This window comes from Selaginella moellendorffii, unplaced genomic scaffold (genome assembly GCF_000143415.4).
Source record: "Selaginella moellendorffii unplaced genomic scaffold, v1.0 SELMOscaffold_113, whole genome shotgun sequence".
NCBI lineage: Eukaryota > Viridiplantae > Streptophyta > Lycopodiopsida > Selaginellales > Selaginellaceae > Selaginella > Selaginella moellendorffii.
Genome location: NW_003314374.1, coordinates 241,609 through 255,766, shown reverse-complemented (window position 1 = coordinate 255,766; position 14,158 = coordinate 241,609). Strand labels below are relative to the sequence as shown.

At 43.2% G+C, this 14,158-nt stretch overlaps 4 protein-coding genes across 4 annotated transcripts; 1 reads left to right on the top strand and 3 right to left on the bottom strand.

The window, feature by feature from the left end:
• Positions 1-21: 21 nt before the first annotated feature.
• LOC9660543 (phosphoribosylformylglycinamidine cyclo-ligase, chloroplastic/mitochondrial) lies at positions 22-3,345 on the bottom strand. The gene is made up of 16 exons (XM_002990860.2): positions 3,128-3,345; positions 2,975-3,072; positions 2,819-2,920; positions 2,717-2,776; positions 2,476-2,651; positions 2,306-2,408; positions 2,083-2,241; positions 1,739-2,033; positions 1,595-1,689; positions 1,439-1,540; positions 1,319-1,378; positions 1,095-1,267; positions 939-1,041; positions 716-874; positions 491-658; positions 22-409 (listed from the first exon to the last, which is right to left on the bottom strand). Exons 1-15 carry the CDS (start codon positions 3,339-3,341, stop codon positions 497-499), a joined length of 2,061 nt encoding a protein of 686 aa, XP_002990906.2. The 5' UTR covers positions 3,342-3,345; the 3' UTR covers positions 22-409; positions 491-496.
• An 82-nt stretch (positions 3,346-3,427) lies between these two features.
• Positions 3,428-4,716, bottom strand: LOC112342622 (phosphoribosylformylglycinamidine cyclo-ligase, chloroplastic-like). Its single transcript, XM_024664704.1, has 3 exons — positions 4,486-4,716; positions 4,018-4,392; positions 3,428-3,814 (listed from the first exon to the last, which is right to left on the bottom strand). Exons 1-3 carry the CDS (start codon positions 4,714-4,716, stop codon positions 3,428-3,430), a joined length of 993 nt encoding a protein of 330 aa, XP_024520472.1.
• A 575-nt stretch (positions 4,717-5,291) lies between these two features.
• LOC9660582 (beta-hexosaminidase 3) lies at positions 5,292-7,981 on the top strand. Its single transcript, XM_024664686.1, has 15 exons — positions 5,292-5,725; positions 5,777-5,851; positions 5,908-5,943; positions 6,004-6,115; positions 6,185-6,255; positions 6,309-6,439; positions 6,497-6,562; positions 6,624-6,724; positions 6,779-6,838; positions 6,895-6,928; positions 6,974-7,072; positions 7,122-7,181; positions 7,237-7,487; positions 7,566-7,770; positions 7,836-7,981. The coding sequence occupies exons 1-15, from the start codon at positions 5,309-5,311 to the stop codon at positions 7,954-7,956; spliced, it is 1,839 nt and encodes a 612-aa protein (XP_024520454.1). The 5' UTR covers positions 5,292-5,308; the 3' UTR covers positions 7,957-7,981.
• Positions 7,942-9,844, bottom strand: LOC9659981. Its single transcript, XM_002990859.2, has 6 exons — positions 9,397-9,844; positions 9,095-9,347; positions 8,898-9,048; positions 8,733-8,838; positions 8,322-8,672; positions 7,942-8,250 (listed from the first exon to the last, which is right to left on the bottom strand). Exons 1-6 carry the CDS (start codon positions 9,814-9,816, stop codon positions 7,966-7,968), a joined length of 1,566 nt encoding a protein of 521 aa, XP_002990905.2. The 5' UTR covers positions 9,817-9,844; the 3' UTR covers positions 7,942-7,965.
• Between the last annotated feature and the right edge of the window lie 4,314 nt (positions 9,845-14,158).

Below are 14,158 nucleotides of genomic sequence, written 5' to 3'. Positions count from 1 at the left end.
ACTTTGATGGATTCTTTGATCTCAAAGGAATCATTGTACGACAAGATCGTTTGCTTCGCAATAAGCCAACCTTGAAAGCGATACATGGAGGAAGACGAGGACATGGGAGTGTGGAGGATCTCCATGTATGCTCCAGGACAATCGTGACAGGCTCGTTCCAAAGTTCTCGATCTGGATCGACGGGAAGGTGCAACTAATGGTTGATCTCATCCAGATTTTGAAGAAATTGACAAGATGGCCATGAACTTGACGCGATCATTAGAGGAGAGCCACCGTGATAGTCTCGTCCCGTACAACCGCTCCTCCTGGTGAGTGACGTTCCTGAAAACTGTGTGATCATCAGGAAGCACACGCCGATCACGAATCTCTTTCCTTGCCTCTGGTTTAACGAGTTGGATTGCCGAGAGATCTATGCAGAGGTGAGAGACAAGATCACAGCACAGGTGAGGCGAAACTTTGTCAGCTCCGGAGTGAAATGTATCAAGCTTACCGATTATTATTCGTACACCACTCGGGCGCCCTGCACGATTTCGCCCATGACAACGCACTCCTTGTTTGTGGAAAGGATTTTCTTTACGGCGCAGGGATCCAGCACCAAAACCATGCCTACTCCCATGTTAAAGGTTCCGAAAGCTTTCTCCGGTTCCATGCCTCCCGCCTGCTCCAGAGGCGGCAAGCATCAAGGGACAGCAAAGCAAAACCCATTGGAGTGTACCTCTTGCAGCCACTTGAATATGCGAGGAACTTCCCATGAACTCGTTCTGACAGTCGCCCCCAATCCCGATGGTAGAATTTTTTGTATGCTGCCAGTGAGTCCGCCTTCCGTAACGTTGGAAATTCCCTTCACTCCGCTGCAAGAGATCATTTCCAGCACCTGCAAAATGAGAAAAAAGTTAGTTATTCTTTTCTAATGAGAACTGAAGAAGAGCCATCTGAACCTGCTTCACATAAATCTTGGTTGGCACGAGCAAGCTTTCCCCGATCGTGACTTCAGAGCCCGGGAGCTTGTCCTTCAAAGATACATTCGCATTCTTCAAGATGCTAGCCAACAAAAGAGAATTAGAGCTTATAAAGATATGAGAGCTTGTCCTTGCCTGTCAACCATAGAAAATCCATGCGAGTGAATGCCACTGGAGAGCAGCCCGAGCAGGATATCTCCGGCTGCGATGGTGCTGCCGTCGATTAGAGCACTTTGCTTTACTCTACCGGATGCGTAGGCATTCAGCATGTACTCTCCCTCGGCGTGAAAGCCTTGCATTTCTGCCGTCTGTAAAAGAGATTTAGCTCGCCATTCGCAAGTCAGAAACAGCTGACGTACTTCCCCTCCTCGCAAGCCGCACTCCGCCTGAATACAGCCTTGAACAATTCCCTCGATAACCTGAACAGTCAGCAAAGCATTCGGTTTTCCAGTAGTTTTAACAAGCAAAACTTGTTCAACCTGTTCTGCTACGTCCACGTCTAAATGGCCGGTGGAGAAATAGTCCACAAAACTCACGGGAGTTGCTCCAGTAGTCACAATACTATTAACGTTTACCGCAACCTGCCAAGAAAATTGAATTAATCGTGTAAACGCGGAATCCAGAACAAACACTACCAGATCGATGCCAATAGTGTTGTGAACTTGCATCTCGAGAGCCAACTGCAATTTCTCATCGACTCGTTCGGCTCTGCTAACTGAGAATTCATCGCCTACCAGATGAAAACTAGAGGTCAGTGTAAATAGCAGAAGATTATTTACCAATCGGGTAGAGACGAGGAGGCTGTCCTGCAAGTCTTTGCAGAAGCTCCTGTTGCGAATCAGCGTCGAGAGTTGCGACACCCTCATTAGTGACTCCAGGGCCTTTGCATAGATCAGACAAGCCAGTGCTCAAACGATCATACACCACGCCTTTTCCTTGGATAACCGTTCCAATAAGATAAGACGGTGCGTATTCTTCAAGAATTTTATCCGCAACACGAGGCTCCACCACGAGAACCATTCCTATTCCCATGTTGAACGTACGAAGCATTTCCTCTTCTTCCACATTACCAGCCTTTAAAAACAAAACGTCAAGAGATTAGCTTTCTAAAGTCATCGCTTACGTCCTTGAGCCAGTTAAATATTTGGGGAACATGCCAGGAACCCATTCTGATCTTTGCGCCAAGACCGGCAGGAAAAATCCTTGGTAAGTTGTCAGTCAGTCCCCCTCCGGTAATGTGAGCCATGCCCTTCACTTCGACTCTAGAAATTATGTCCAGAACCTACACAGTGAAAAAAGAAGAAAACAAAAGATTAAAAAAGAGCATTACGACATTCTTCTTGTACCTGTTTGACATAAATTTTTGTTGGAACAATCAAAGCCTCTCCAATGGTTACATCTGCTCCCGGAAGCTGGTCTTTCAGAGACAAATTTGACATGCTTAGTATTCTAAACGGAAAACCAAAAGAGAAAATTTTTGACAGTCTTATTGGTGAGCGGAAAATCGAGTGCAAACCTGCGAGCCAGAGAGTAGCCATTGGAGTGAAGCCCCGTCGACGGCAAACCGACGAGAACATCTCCTGACACAATTTTACTGCCGTCGATCAATGCGTTCTTGTTCAAGCTGCCGACGGCACAGCCACTCATCTCGTACAGCACTCCATCTGGATACAAGCCCGCATTTTCCACCACCTTCAATTTACCTTTTAGAAACAAGGAAAGAGAAAACAATCGGTGATCAGTAACTATCTTCGTACCTTTCCTCCAGAAAGCTTGCAGCCACCTTGATTGCAGCCTTCGAGAATACCTCTGATCGCCTACGCAAAAATAAATCAATGAATGACATCGATCACTCGTACCTTTTCTGCGATCTCCGTGTCTAAATGACCAGTAGAGAACTGGTCCAGGAAATACATCGGCCTTGCTCCAGTGGTGACAATATCGTTCACATTCATGGCAACCTGGAAACGAAAGCTATTCAAAGCTCCCAAAAAACTCTAAAGAAATCTACGTACCAAGTCGATGCCAATCGTGTCGTGAGCATTCATCTCAAACGCAAGCTTGAGCTTTGTCCCAACTCCATCCGTCCCGACAACCTCGTAAGAATCCTCACCTAGATTGTCCCAAGAAAATCATTCCATCACAAGGAAATGCCACAAAGAACATACCAACAGAGTATAATCCCCCAAATCCTCCAATCCCCGGCGCCTTGGCCGCGATCCTCCGGACGAGCTCCGATCCAGCGTCAATGTCGACCCCGGCGTCTTTGTACGTGAGCGCTGGGAGGCGCCATTCCTTGCGGCGGCTGAATCCAGCGGCAGGATCAACGCGGGCAAGCGGCGGGAGCGACGCGATCGACTGGAAGCTCTCCATGCTTCGCATAAACCCTAGCTAGTGTGCTAAAACCCCAAAAACTTCTTTAAAAACTTCTATATATCGCGTGTGGAATCGAATATAGGAAGAGAGCTCTAGTTGCGCAGCTTGTCTATGATGATTCCACTGCCAGCGATCACACTGCCAATGTGATGAGCGCCGCGAACGACATCCACGACTTCATAGCCGCGAGCACTGTCGCAAACGAGCACCATTTCCAGTCCCATGTTGAAGGCTGCCAGCATTTCTTCGTCGCTCAAATCCCCGGTCTGCTTGGAGCAAACGATCAGATCAAAATATGACTCGAGAAACTCTACCTCTTTGATCCACACGAGCACTGGCGGGAGTGGCCAGGAGCCGAGCCTTCGTATGCTCGCGCCAAACTCGCGAGGTCCCAGAAGTTTGGCGATGGCATCCGTGATCCCCGCGGAGGATATGTGCGCGGCAGCCTTGATTTTCTTCTTGGCGATCAGATCAAGCACCTAGATAGATGATCCAAGTAAGATCTTTTAACGTTTCTTAGAGTGTTCTAACTTACAGTGGATACGTAAATGCGAGGTAGAGTGAGGATGGCCTTGCCGACGCTCTTGAGTCGTCCATGCTCCTTTGCGAGGCTGATCGATCGATGCAGGAGATTCTCAGTGTAAAGAACAAAAGTCCATTGATCGAGCGAGAGTTTTATCACCTGAGGACGCTTCCAAACTTCTGGGAGTGGAGCGCTTGGGTCTCGAGGCCGATGAGCCAGTCCCCGGCTTGGATCCCACGTCCATCGAGCAAGAGTTCCTTGCGAACTTCGCCCAAGGCCATGCCGGCAAGAACTCCGCGCGGAGTTTTCTTCTGTGAAACATTTAGTCGTGTTAGAGATGATCATACTAGAGCAGCGAAGTTCTTGAAAATTACTCCACTTCCGCGGTTGATGGGGCAATCCGGCGATGCATGCGCTTGTGATCCCGGAGAAAAGCTCATCCATCTCTCGTTCGTTGTCCCCCATAGCATCGGTGTGGGAAAAGAAGCTCGGCTTTGGTCCACTCGCGACGAGACCGTTGAGAGCGCTCGCAACCTGGATCCAAGAATCGTTTGGAAGATGAGAGAAAAGATCTTGATCGCCTCGATCCGGAGGGATCTAAAGAAAGCGCGAAAGAAAGAAACTTACAAGATCGTAGCCAATGACCTCCAAGTTTCTCATCTCCCGCGCGACGAGGAGCTTGGAGGTGGTGCCGACAGCGCGAGTGACGAGAAAGGAGGAGCCATCGCCAGCGTCCAAGAGTGAAACTCCGGGAATGCTCGGACAAGCTGCGACGGATTGTAGACTCCACGCATCGCCGCCTGTTGCCAAGATCCTGGGACGCGCAATGTAGGCGATGCAAGAGAGATGTGCCGCCATCGCTGGATACTCTCTTCTCTCAATTTTTGATCTAGCTCTTGAAATGGATTGAACTATATACTGCGAAACAAGAAATCACAAGAAGCCGAATTTTCGTCTCATGAGAGATATCCAGTGCTCTTCTCGATCTCACGGAAGCACTCGCAGCTCCAGCGAGGTTTATTTCTACCACTTGGTGACGAAAGAATTGATTCACGTTTGCATGTTGCCAATTTGGCAGCCTTTTGCAGAATGCGTGGCATCAGCGAAGAGCTCTCGGAGAGATCTATGAGCCCAGGCACTGCGTTCTCAAGAAAGATCGATTCTTCAACAGCGATTTTGATCAAAGGAAGAGTGCTGTTGCTTGAGATAGGATTAAGACTAAACTGTAATTACAAACACAAGTTTTTTAATAAACTGATTATTATGTATATTCTTTTCATGTTAGATGTTTGCCAAAGTGTCAGCAATAGCCAGCTTTCAATTTAATAATCCCAATGAAACATTGTCAACGAACCATATCACTAAAAAGGAATCTTCTTGATGGACTTTTCCAAAACGAGCACTCAACCTTTAAGTTTGGCAGGAACACAAGTACCACAAAAACGCGACAATGTTGTGGAGCAGCAAAAGATTGAGGAAGATTTTTGTGATAGGAATTATAGCTGTCATACTCTCATCAATTGTTACCAACACTTACTGGAGCAAAAGTAGCAAGTCTTCTTTCTGGCATGTTGCCTCTTCAATCACTTTGACAAATTGGGATGATCACAGCAGCAACACTAGCGTTCTCATCTGGCCAGCTCCAAGAAATCTCTCCCAAGGCTCCATTCTGATGACACTGTCCAGGCAATTTTCTATAAGTTTTTCATCAGCGGCTCGGGAAAATCTGGAAGTCTTGCAAGCAGGAATTGATCGCTATACCTCACTGATTCTCAGGCAGCGGAAGCTGAAAACTCCAGCAAAGATTGATCCAGCGAAGTTTGTTCTTGACGAACTTTGCATCGATCTTAAGTCGTTCAACCAAAGCGTGAGTGACTTTACTATTTGTCTAGGGTGTTTGTGATGAGTTTTTCGGCAGCTCCATCTTGGCGTGGATGAATCCTACCGCCTCCAAATCCCTGATCCTCTGAATTCCAAGGCCGCATTGCTCCAGGTAAGGAAAGATCGTGAGGCTTATCGCCTGATTTTCTTGCGTTCCATTCATTCCAGGCAAGAACTGTTTATGGAGCTCTACGAGGACTCGAGGTAAGACCAAAAAAAATGTGTGTGGGATGGCTCTATTCATTTGTCTCCTTTTTTTTCTAGACCTTTAGCCAGATTTGCAGCTACGATGTTCTCGCGAGAGAGATTCTTGTACAGGACTGTCCGTGGGACATTCTCGATGAGCCCAGATTTTCTTATAGAGGGCTTCTGATTGGTAAAGTTTCAGTTTTTCTGTGGTTGTCTTGTTGTTCTTGACGTAAATTCATTCTTTTTCTCTTACCAGATACTGCTCGACACTACTTACCACTAAAGACGATCGAGAATGTGATCGACTCCATGGCCTATGCGAAGCTCGTGAGTTTGATCTCTATCGATCAAATCTGAGCTCTTCTTTTCTTCCTTTCCAGAATGTTTTGCACTGGCATGTTGTCGACGAGGAATCCTTCCCTTTGGAGATTCCATCTTTTCCAGAGCTTTGGAAAGGCTCCTTCTCAATCACTCAGCGCTACAACCTCGATGATGCAAAAGCAATAGTCGAGTAAGCCATACTTTCAAAAAGAAAACGATCAACCTGTGCATTTGATTGCTCTTACAGGTACGCTCGATTGAGAGGTGTGCATGTCATGCCAGAGATTGATGTTCCTGGACACGCTCGCTCATGGTAAGCTTGTTCTCTCTCCAGATTAAAGTTATCATGCGTTTTTATGATTTTTCAAGCGTAGGGGAGTTGGATATCCTGAGCTATGGCCTTCTGAAAGCTGCACAACACCATTGGATATCAGCCAAGAGTTCACCTTTGAGGTGATAGATGGCATATTTTCTGGTATGATCTTCTTTGATTATGGGTTGCAATCCTTGTAAACTCGATGTTATATAGATCTTTCAAAGGTTTTTCCATTCGAGCTTTTGCATATCGGCGGAGACGAAGTCGACACAAGTAAGCAAAAACCATCCTCAAGTTTTTAGTTTTTTTTCTTATATGGTGTTAAACAGGCTGCTGGCAAATTGCGAGGCCCACAAATAACTGGTATCCTACTTGAAGTTTATAGTTTATCAACTCTTTGAAAATCAGGCTTGTAGAGCATAATTTTACAGCAGCAGAAGCGTACGAGTTTTTTGTACTCCAAGTCCAAAAGCTGGCCATGAAACATGGTTATGTTCCCGTCAACTGGTAACATGCTTTTGATCTTCGATCGCATTATCTCGTGCTCCTTTTACAGGCAAGAACCATTTGAAAAATTTGGACAAAGTTTGTCAAGGAAGACAATTGTCCACAACTGGTAAATACTTCTTTGACACATTTCCTCTCACCTTTGAAGGACATCCTATAATCAGGTGGGGGCCTCAAATCGCTCCCGATGTTGTCGAGTCGGGCCTCAAGTGCATAGTCAGCGAGCAATCTTCGTGGTATTTGGATCACATTGAGATACCATGGGAGAAGTTTTACTCCAAGGAGCCATTCGATAACATCACCAGCGAAATTGAACAGGAGCTTATTATTGGAGGCGAAGTTTGTATGTGGGGTGAACAAGTTGATGCAAGCAATATCCAGCAAAAAATATGGCCAAGAGCAGCAGCAGCTGCAGGCAAGCTTTCTCTACATGTTTTCTATCTTGTTCTTGTCTGATTATTATGCTTTTTGTTTTTTTGTTTTTTTGGTTTAGAGAGGCTTTGGAGCCCATCCAAAGTCACAAGTTTGGGTCCTGAAAATGCTGCTCCCAGGCTTGAATTCTTCAGAAGCTTGCTGAATGAGAGGGGCATAGCTGCATCTCCTCTGCACCCACAACAAACGCGAGACTCGCTGCAGCCTCCAGATCTTCGAGACTCAAGTTCAACAATGGTGAATCTATCAATGTACACTGATCAGAGGTAAAAACTTAGAAAAAATTCGAACTTTTATGCTGAGAAGCTCTCTCTCTCTGTGCATCACACAGGATTGGAAGCGAAGAAATCGACCAGAACTTTTCCACTGATCATACCTTGGCTCCCAGCGCTATTGAAGAAGCTCTTGTGAGCGGGGCTGATTTTTCTCCTGGTTTTTCTTCTTTCAAGTGACAAATAAAGTTATCGCAGCAAGTAATTCACGGGGTTGACTGTGAGGAAGCCAGCCTTGACTTTTCCGCTGGTCATCCTCAAGCAGTCAATGGCATAGCTCCAAGTTGACCCCAAAACTCCCACAAAGAAATCACAGTCAGCAGCCATCAAGAGATTGACATAACTATTCTCAAAATTTTTCCTCTTTCCCAGTGAAGCCATGTACTCGGCCATGCGTGTTGCTCCAACCTGTCTCTTTATATCAGTGAAGAAAAAATTCCAGCCTTCATACTCCTTGCTTTCATCAATTACATTCTAGCAAAATATAAATGAGAAAGAAAAATAATATAAATAAGTATCTGAGAAAGAAATAAAGCATTTGTTACCTGCATTTCTGTTGAAAGCCACACACGGTTTATGTGTGGGAATTTCTTGCGCAGCCTCATGGCGAGCTTCATGTAGTCTTTAAAGGGATGGACTTCCATATCGATGTTTTTATCTCCTTGTCTCACGTGAATGCTCACTAAAGGCCGTGGAATCCATGGTCCATAGCTGCTCCAAAGATTTGCTTCCATGGGACTCTCACTATGAGAGCTATGATTGTTAGAGTTCCAATTGCCTTGTGGGTAATTCTTTAGTATCAATCTTGCTGCTGCCTCTCCAAATGCCTCATTCCGGGCTACGTTTAGTAGATTGCAAAGATACTCGCTCCGAAAACGCATGAGATATCGGAACACCTGAAACATACTTATTAGTATAAATTAATGAGAATTTTGAGTTAATTAAATCTAATAAACCTGAGCTCTCCACCACCTTCTTTCGTTGTTACCATTGACATCTGCCATAAGAACCCCATCGAGTTCCACTGATGGTTCGATTCTTTTCCAAGGCTCACCCCACAATCTTCACAGCAGGAAAGAGGAAGACACTGTGATTTCGATTATATCAACTTTGCTACAAACCTTGGGACAGTCCACCCGTGATTATGATCAAAATTTACAAGAAGGCCTTGATCCCAAGGTTCCTTTTGCGAGGAAAGCTCCAAAGCCCGGGCAATACATTCACTCGAAGCCTCAGGAACGAAATAGCAAGACCATCTCGCATGATCCAATCCTATATGATAAGAATTGTAAAAGATTCTAAACCTCAAGATTATTACCCAAACATCCCGAATGATTTGCCCCGTGATATGCCTTGGTCACCAACACCCTCTTTTGCATGACAGCCATCGAGAACATAGCCGAGAGAAATACAAGCTCCGAGCCAACACCGATGGAGGTGGGTGTTTGCTGGCTAAACCAGTCTGCCATGAGAAACCTTGCATTGCTGCAATCTTTGGGGTGTTGATTCAGCCACAAATCATGCTGGACAAGCCTTGTCAATGGGAGATTCTCCTCATCACCACCAAGAATCTAGGAAAAAGAAAGTTTTAAAGTTAGAACCATCAATAGATTTATATACCCAAGGAATGTTGAGACTGGGAACTGTATTGTTGATGTAGAACATTTGATCCATTATAATCTCCACCTCGCTGCTATCAAGGTTTGATCCCTGGGACAGGCTCCAAGGGGGCCATTTCCCATTCTCTCCACGACCATCCAACTTAGCATGCAATTCACCAGACCTTTTGCAATCTTGGATGTGAGGAGCATAAGAGAGTGAATCGAGATCTAGATTGGCGCTCTTGTTCATCACTCCATACAGGGTCTCGCTCCAAATATTCACCAGATCTCTCACTCTTTCTTGATGCGTTTTGCTAAAGTTGACCGCCCCAGTGGAGAAATTGAGCACGCATCTATCACTTGGGTAGACGATCCAAAGAAAAATCAGTAGAAACACTGCGACAATCCACAAGAACTTGCACCACAAAGATTTCTCCATGGGATGAACTTCACCTATGTCGGACGGCCTCAAATGATTTTGGTATTTTACAGGCTGTAAAAAAGAATACTTTAATTACGTTCCATGTGCTCATGGAACGTGAGAAATTTAATGCTGAACATGTTTGGTATCTACTAAATCATCATCTTCGCATTAGTCAACTGCATGATCTCTTTGTTAGGTCCTGGGTGATATAAAAAAAGCTCTACCAGTTTTTTTTTAGAGCTACTTACCACTTTTGGTTGAACCTAAGCAATTTGCCATGTTTTGAGCCATGGCATAATTGCATGGCACAGGAGAGGCCACAGCTGCCACAGCAAGGCACAGGAGGGTGAGGAGTAGCAACCACAGCAAGCATGGCAATGACAGCCACGGTTTAGCAAGGCAGCAATTGTTGGCACACACATCACAAATTATGTGAGTGGGATTTAGGCTCATACAGATGCAGGGTTTTCAAAATTTAACTACATGACAAACTAGTTTGGAATATTATTTTGTTGTATAAAGTTTAAAAATGTTTTCTAATGTTTTTTATAATAGTGCTCATAATAGTGTATTTATAGTGTTTTTTTATGGTTTTAAATGAAAACATTACTTCTTCATACAATTATTGACTATGTAATGAGCCTTTACTATTTAAATTATCAACATAAAGCACTATTAAAATTTATTATGTTAATTTTAAAGTTCAAGTCTATAATTTTCATTAAAAATCATATGAGGTAAAGATGAAAGTTAGGGAAGGCAAACCTTTTTCACATTGAGTTTAACTCATTTTCAAAATGTAATAAACCCATATTTCCAATATTATTTTCAATATTAAATAAATGTATTATATATGCAATTGTATTTCTTTTATGCATTTTCAAGGTCTATATTTGTATGCACTTCATTAGCATATTCTATATTTATATTAGTATCCTCAAGGTCTGAAGTAATTTTTGCATGTTCAAGGTCTAAATTAGTTTTTTCATTAGCACATTCAAGGTTATTATGAGTATAAATACATATGCTAGTGTCAATAGTTAGAAGCAACTAGTGACCTGGTGATATATGCCTCTCAATACTTTGCAAAGCCAAGGCATACTTGCAAATTGCATACTTGCATAATTGCAAATTGAACATTGAGTTCAAGTTGAAGAAGTAAAAGAGTTTAGCCAAAGGTTGAAAAAAAGAAGTATATACATATCTTTCTCCCTCCTTGAAGTGCTGATACAAAATTGTGTCATAACAGGTCCTCTTGAGAAAATATGGTGTTGTTATTCATGGATTTAGCTAAATATGAGGCAATTGGGAAAAGCAAGTACAATAGCAGCACACCCCAGCTCACTTAAGACTGGATATTATTTTGGCTGGAGTTAGCAATCTTATTTACTGTCCCACTACCAAGCAATATCCAGTAGTTCTAACATTGATTTTAAGTTCATATAGAGATTAACATATGCATGTGATCACCAGCTTTGTTAACCACTCTCTTCACAAAGCCAACATGTCTATATAGCTGAATTCAAATGAATTCATTAAAAAATCTAGAGCCTTATACAATTGAAATTGAGGGAGGAAGCACCAATTTCCCAATTTGATATGCATACACAATCAATTTTACTTTTTTTCTCACAATAGCCAAAGGGCATGCAAGTTGTGTCAGATAGCTAATTGCCTAAACAAAACTTTATCAAAATATTTCAGCAAAGACATGAATTCAATCAATGGCAGTTACCCTTCCAATTGTCAAATGGAAGGGTAACTGTCAAAAGGTTATTTCTTTAACACTCCTCATTATTATAGATTAGAAAATGTTGGTGGGTTGGCAAAGTGAAGTCTTTGAAAAACTTCAAATTTGAGCCAAAAGACAAATACATTAAGAGTTTTATGGGGAAAAAATTTCAAAAGAAGCCATCTAGATTTCTAGCACCTCACCATGCTTAAAATGTGTTGCTATTGGCATCATATAAAGGACATATACTTGAAGAAACATGTAAAACACCCAAATTTAGTTACTAGCAAAGGCATATAATTGTAATCCTCAATGTCTCTATTTTAACCTTGGTTATTGCTATATGGTTAGTGTTTTATATAAGAAAATTGTAATCATAGAAAGAGACAAAGAATTTCTCACTAGGAACTACTCTAGTGACTATGGCTCGACTATCAGTCTCACAGCCAACCAAGAGGCATTTGCACAAAATCAAGAGTTGAAAGTCATCACTATGCCTTCAATTGCAATTACTCTACCATGGCAATATGTATTACTGCAAGAGCCAGCTTCTCACATGTTAAAACCGAGTGTAGAACTTGAAAATTGAATTTCCTTTGCAAGAACGGAAAGATCTTACCTATTCTTAACTGAGGCATCCTACAAAGATGAATAGAAAATTCTTGTGCAGCATATGAGAGATCTAAGCAAGCTCTCTAGTTCTATAAGCACCAGCCATGGTGCTCCATTGCTAATCTAGCCCTAAATACAGAAGCAAGAACTTTTGTGAAAAATGGGATGGATAAAACCCTAGACACAGCATACACACAACATTGAGTTTGAAATAGAGTCTAAGATGAAATCCGAAATAGAGTATGAGATGGAGTCTGAAATAAAGATTGAAACTAAGTCCAAGACTGAAAACCGAAGACTAAGACTGAGTATGACTCCAAATATTAATACAGGTCAAAGGGTAAAAGCCCAAAATGATAGGGTGGGCGGGGGAGAGGGGGGCGAGGGGGGGGCTGGTTTCACCATGAGTATCACACTAACACTCAAGCTTCCCAACTAGCTTTCAATGTGAGCAGCAGCACAAACTCTTGGGCCTCCATCTCTAGCAAAGAAAATTTCCCTAGCTGCAAGAGGAGCTGTGGTAAAAGGAGAGTTTTTCCCTCTTGGGCTGCACAAATAAACCACCTCCTCCCCCACGTATTGCACACCCACTGCAATAAAAAACTGATATTGACCAAGTTACTCCACATTTTGTCAATTTAGCAGCCCAGAAAGTTTAGCAACTCCTTATTATTATAGATCCACGGTATTTGCAAACAGTTTCAAGTTCCTTTATACTTGCTACAAGCTTTTAACAATGCTTGAAAGACATACGAAGAATCCATGCTTGCAGTGGTGGTCGACTTCTCTACTAATCCATAGGCTCTTTTGCGTAACTCCTACCTGAGAATGTTTTTTCTTCGTTTTTTTCCAGATGAGTGTGTCTGGTCCAAGGCCCCCAATTGGATTTGCTTTGATCCGACCTTCAGGCCACCACGCAGTCCCGGCAGGCCCCATGGGATTCTGCGTTTTTGGCAATGCGGTCATCACAGCTAGACATGCACAGTGCACTAGCGGCCTCAAGCGAGTTTTAATCATCGACTTTGATGTCCACCATGGAAATGGCACGCAAGACGCACCCAGACGTCTTCTTTTGCTCCACACACCAGGGCCAGTATAGTCACTAACAATCACAAATCAATAAGAATGTTGACAGTGGAGATTGTTCACAGGATGGGAGCTATCTAGGAACAGGATGGCTTTCCTAGTGTTAAAATTCCATAACTAAGTTTATGCTTTATATTTTTGAGCTTTGGTTATTGATCTTGCTATTGTGCGGCTATAGCACTTGAGAACTGGCGTACTATCATAGCTGCTGTAGCATGATCATAGCTGGCGAACTTTTCTCCTGACAAGCTCTCTCACACAAGATTGGAAGCGAACAACTTTCCCAGTAATCATCCCTGGGCTAGTGCTATTGAAGAAGCTCTTGTGAGTGGGATTGTTTTTTCTCTTGGTTTTCTTCTTTGAATTAGCGCAGAAACATATTTACGGGGTTGACCGTGAGGAAGCCAGCCTTGACTTTTCCACTGGTCATCCTCAAGCAATCAATGGCATAGCTCCAAGTTGACCCCAAAACCCCAACAAAGAAATCACAGTCAGCAGCCATCAAGAGATTGACATAACTATTCTCAAAATTTTTCCTCTTTCCCAGTGAAGCCATGTACTCGGCCATGCGTGTTGCTCCAACTTGTCTCTTTATATCTGTGAAGAAAAAGTTCCATCCTTCATACTCCTTGCTTTCGTCAATTACACTCTAGAAAAACAAAATGAAAAAAAAAAATGCAATAAGGAAACAGATACTTTTTACCTGCATTTCTGTTGAAAGCCACACACCAGTTATATGTGGGAATTTCTTGCGCAGCCTGGTGGCGAGTTTCATGTAGTCTTTAAAGGGGTGGACTTTCATATCGATGTTTTTATCTCCTTGCCTCACGTGAATGCTCACTAAAGGCCGTGGAATCCATGGTCCATAGCTGCTCCAAACATTTGCTTCCATGGGACTCTCACTATGAGAGCTATGATTGTTAGAGT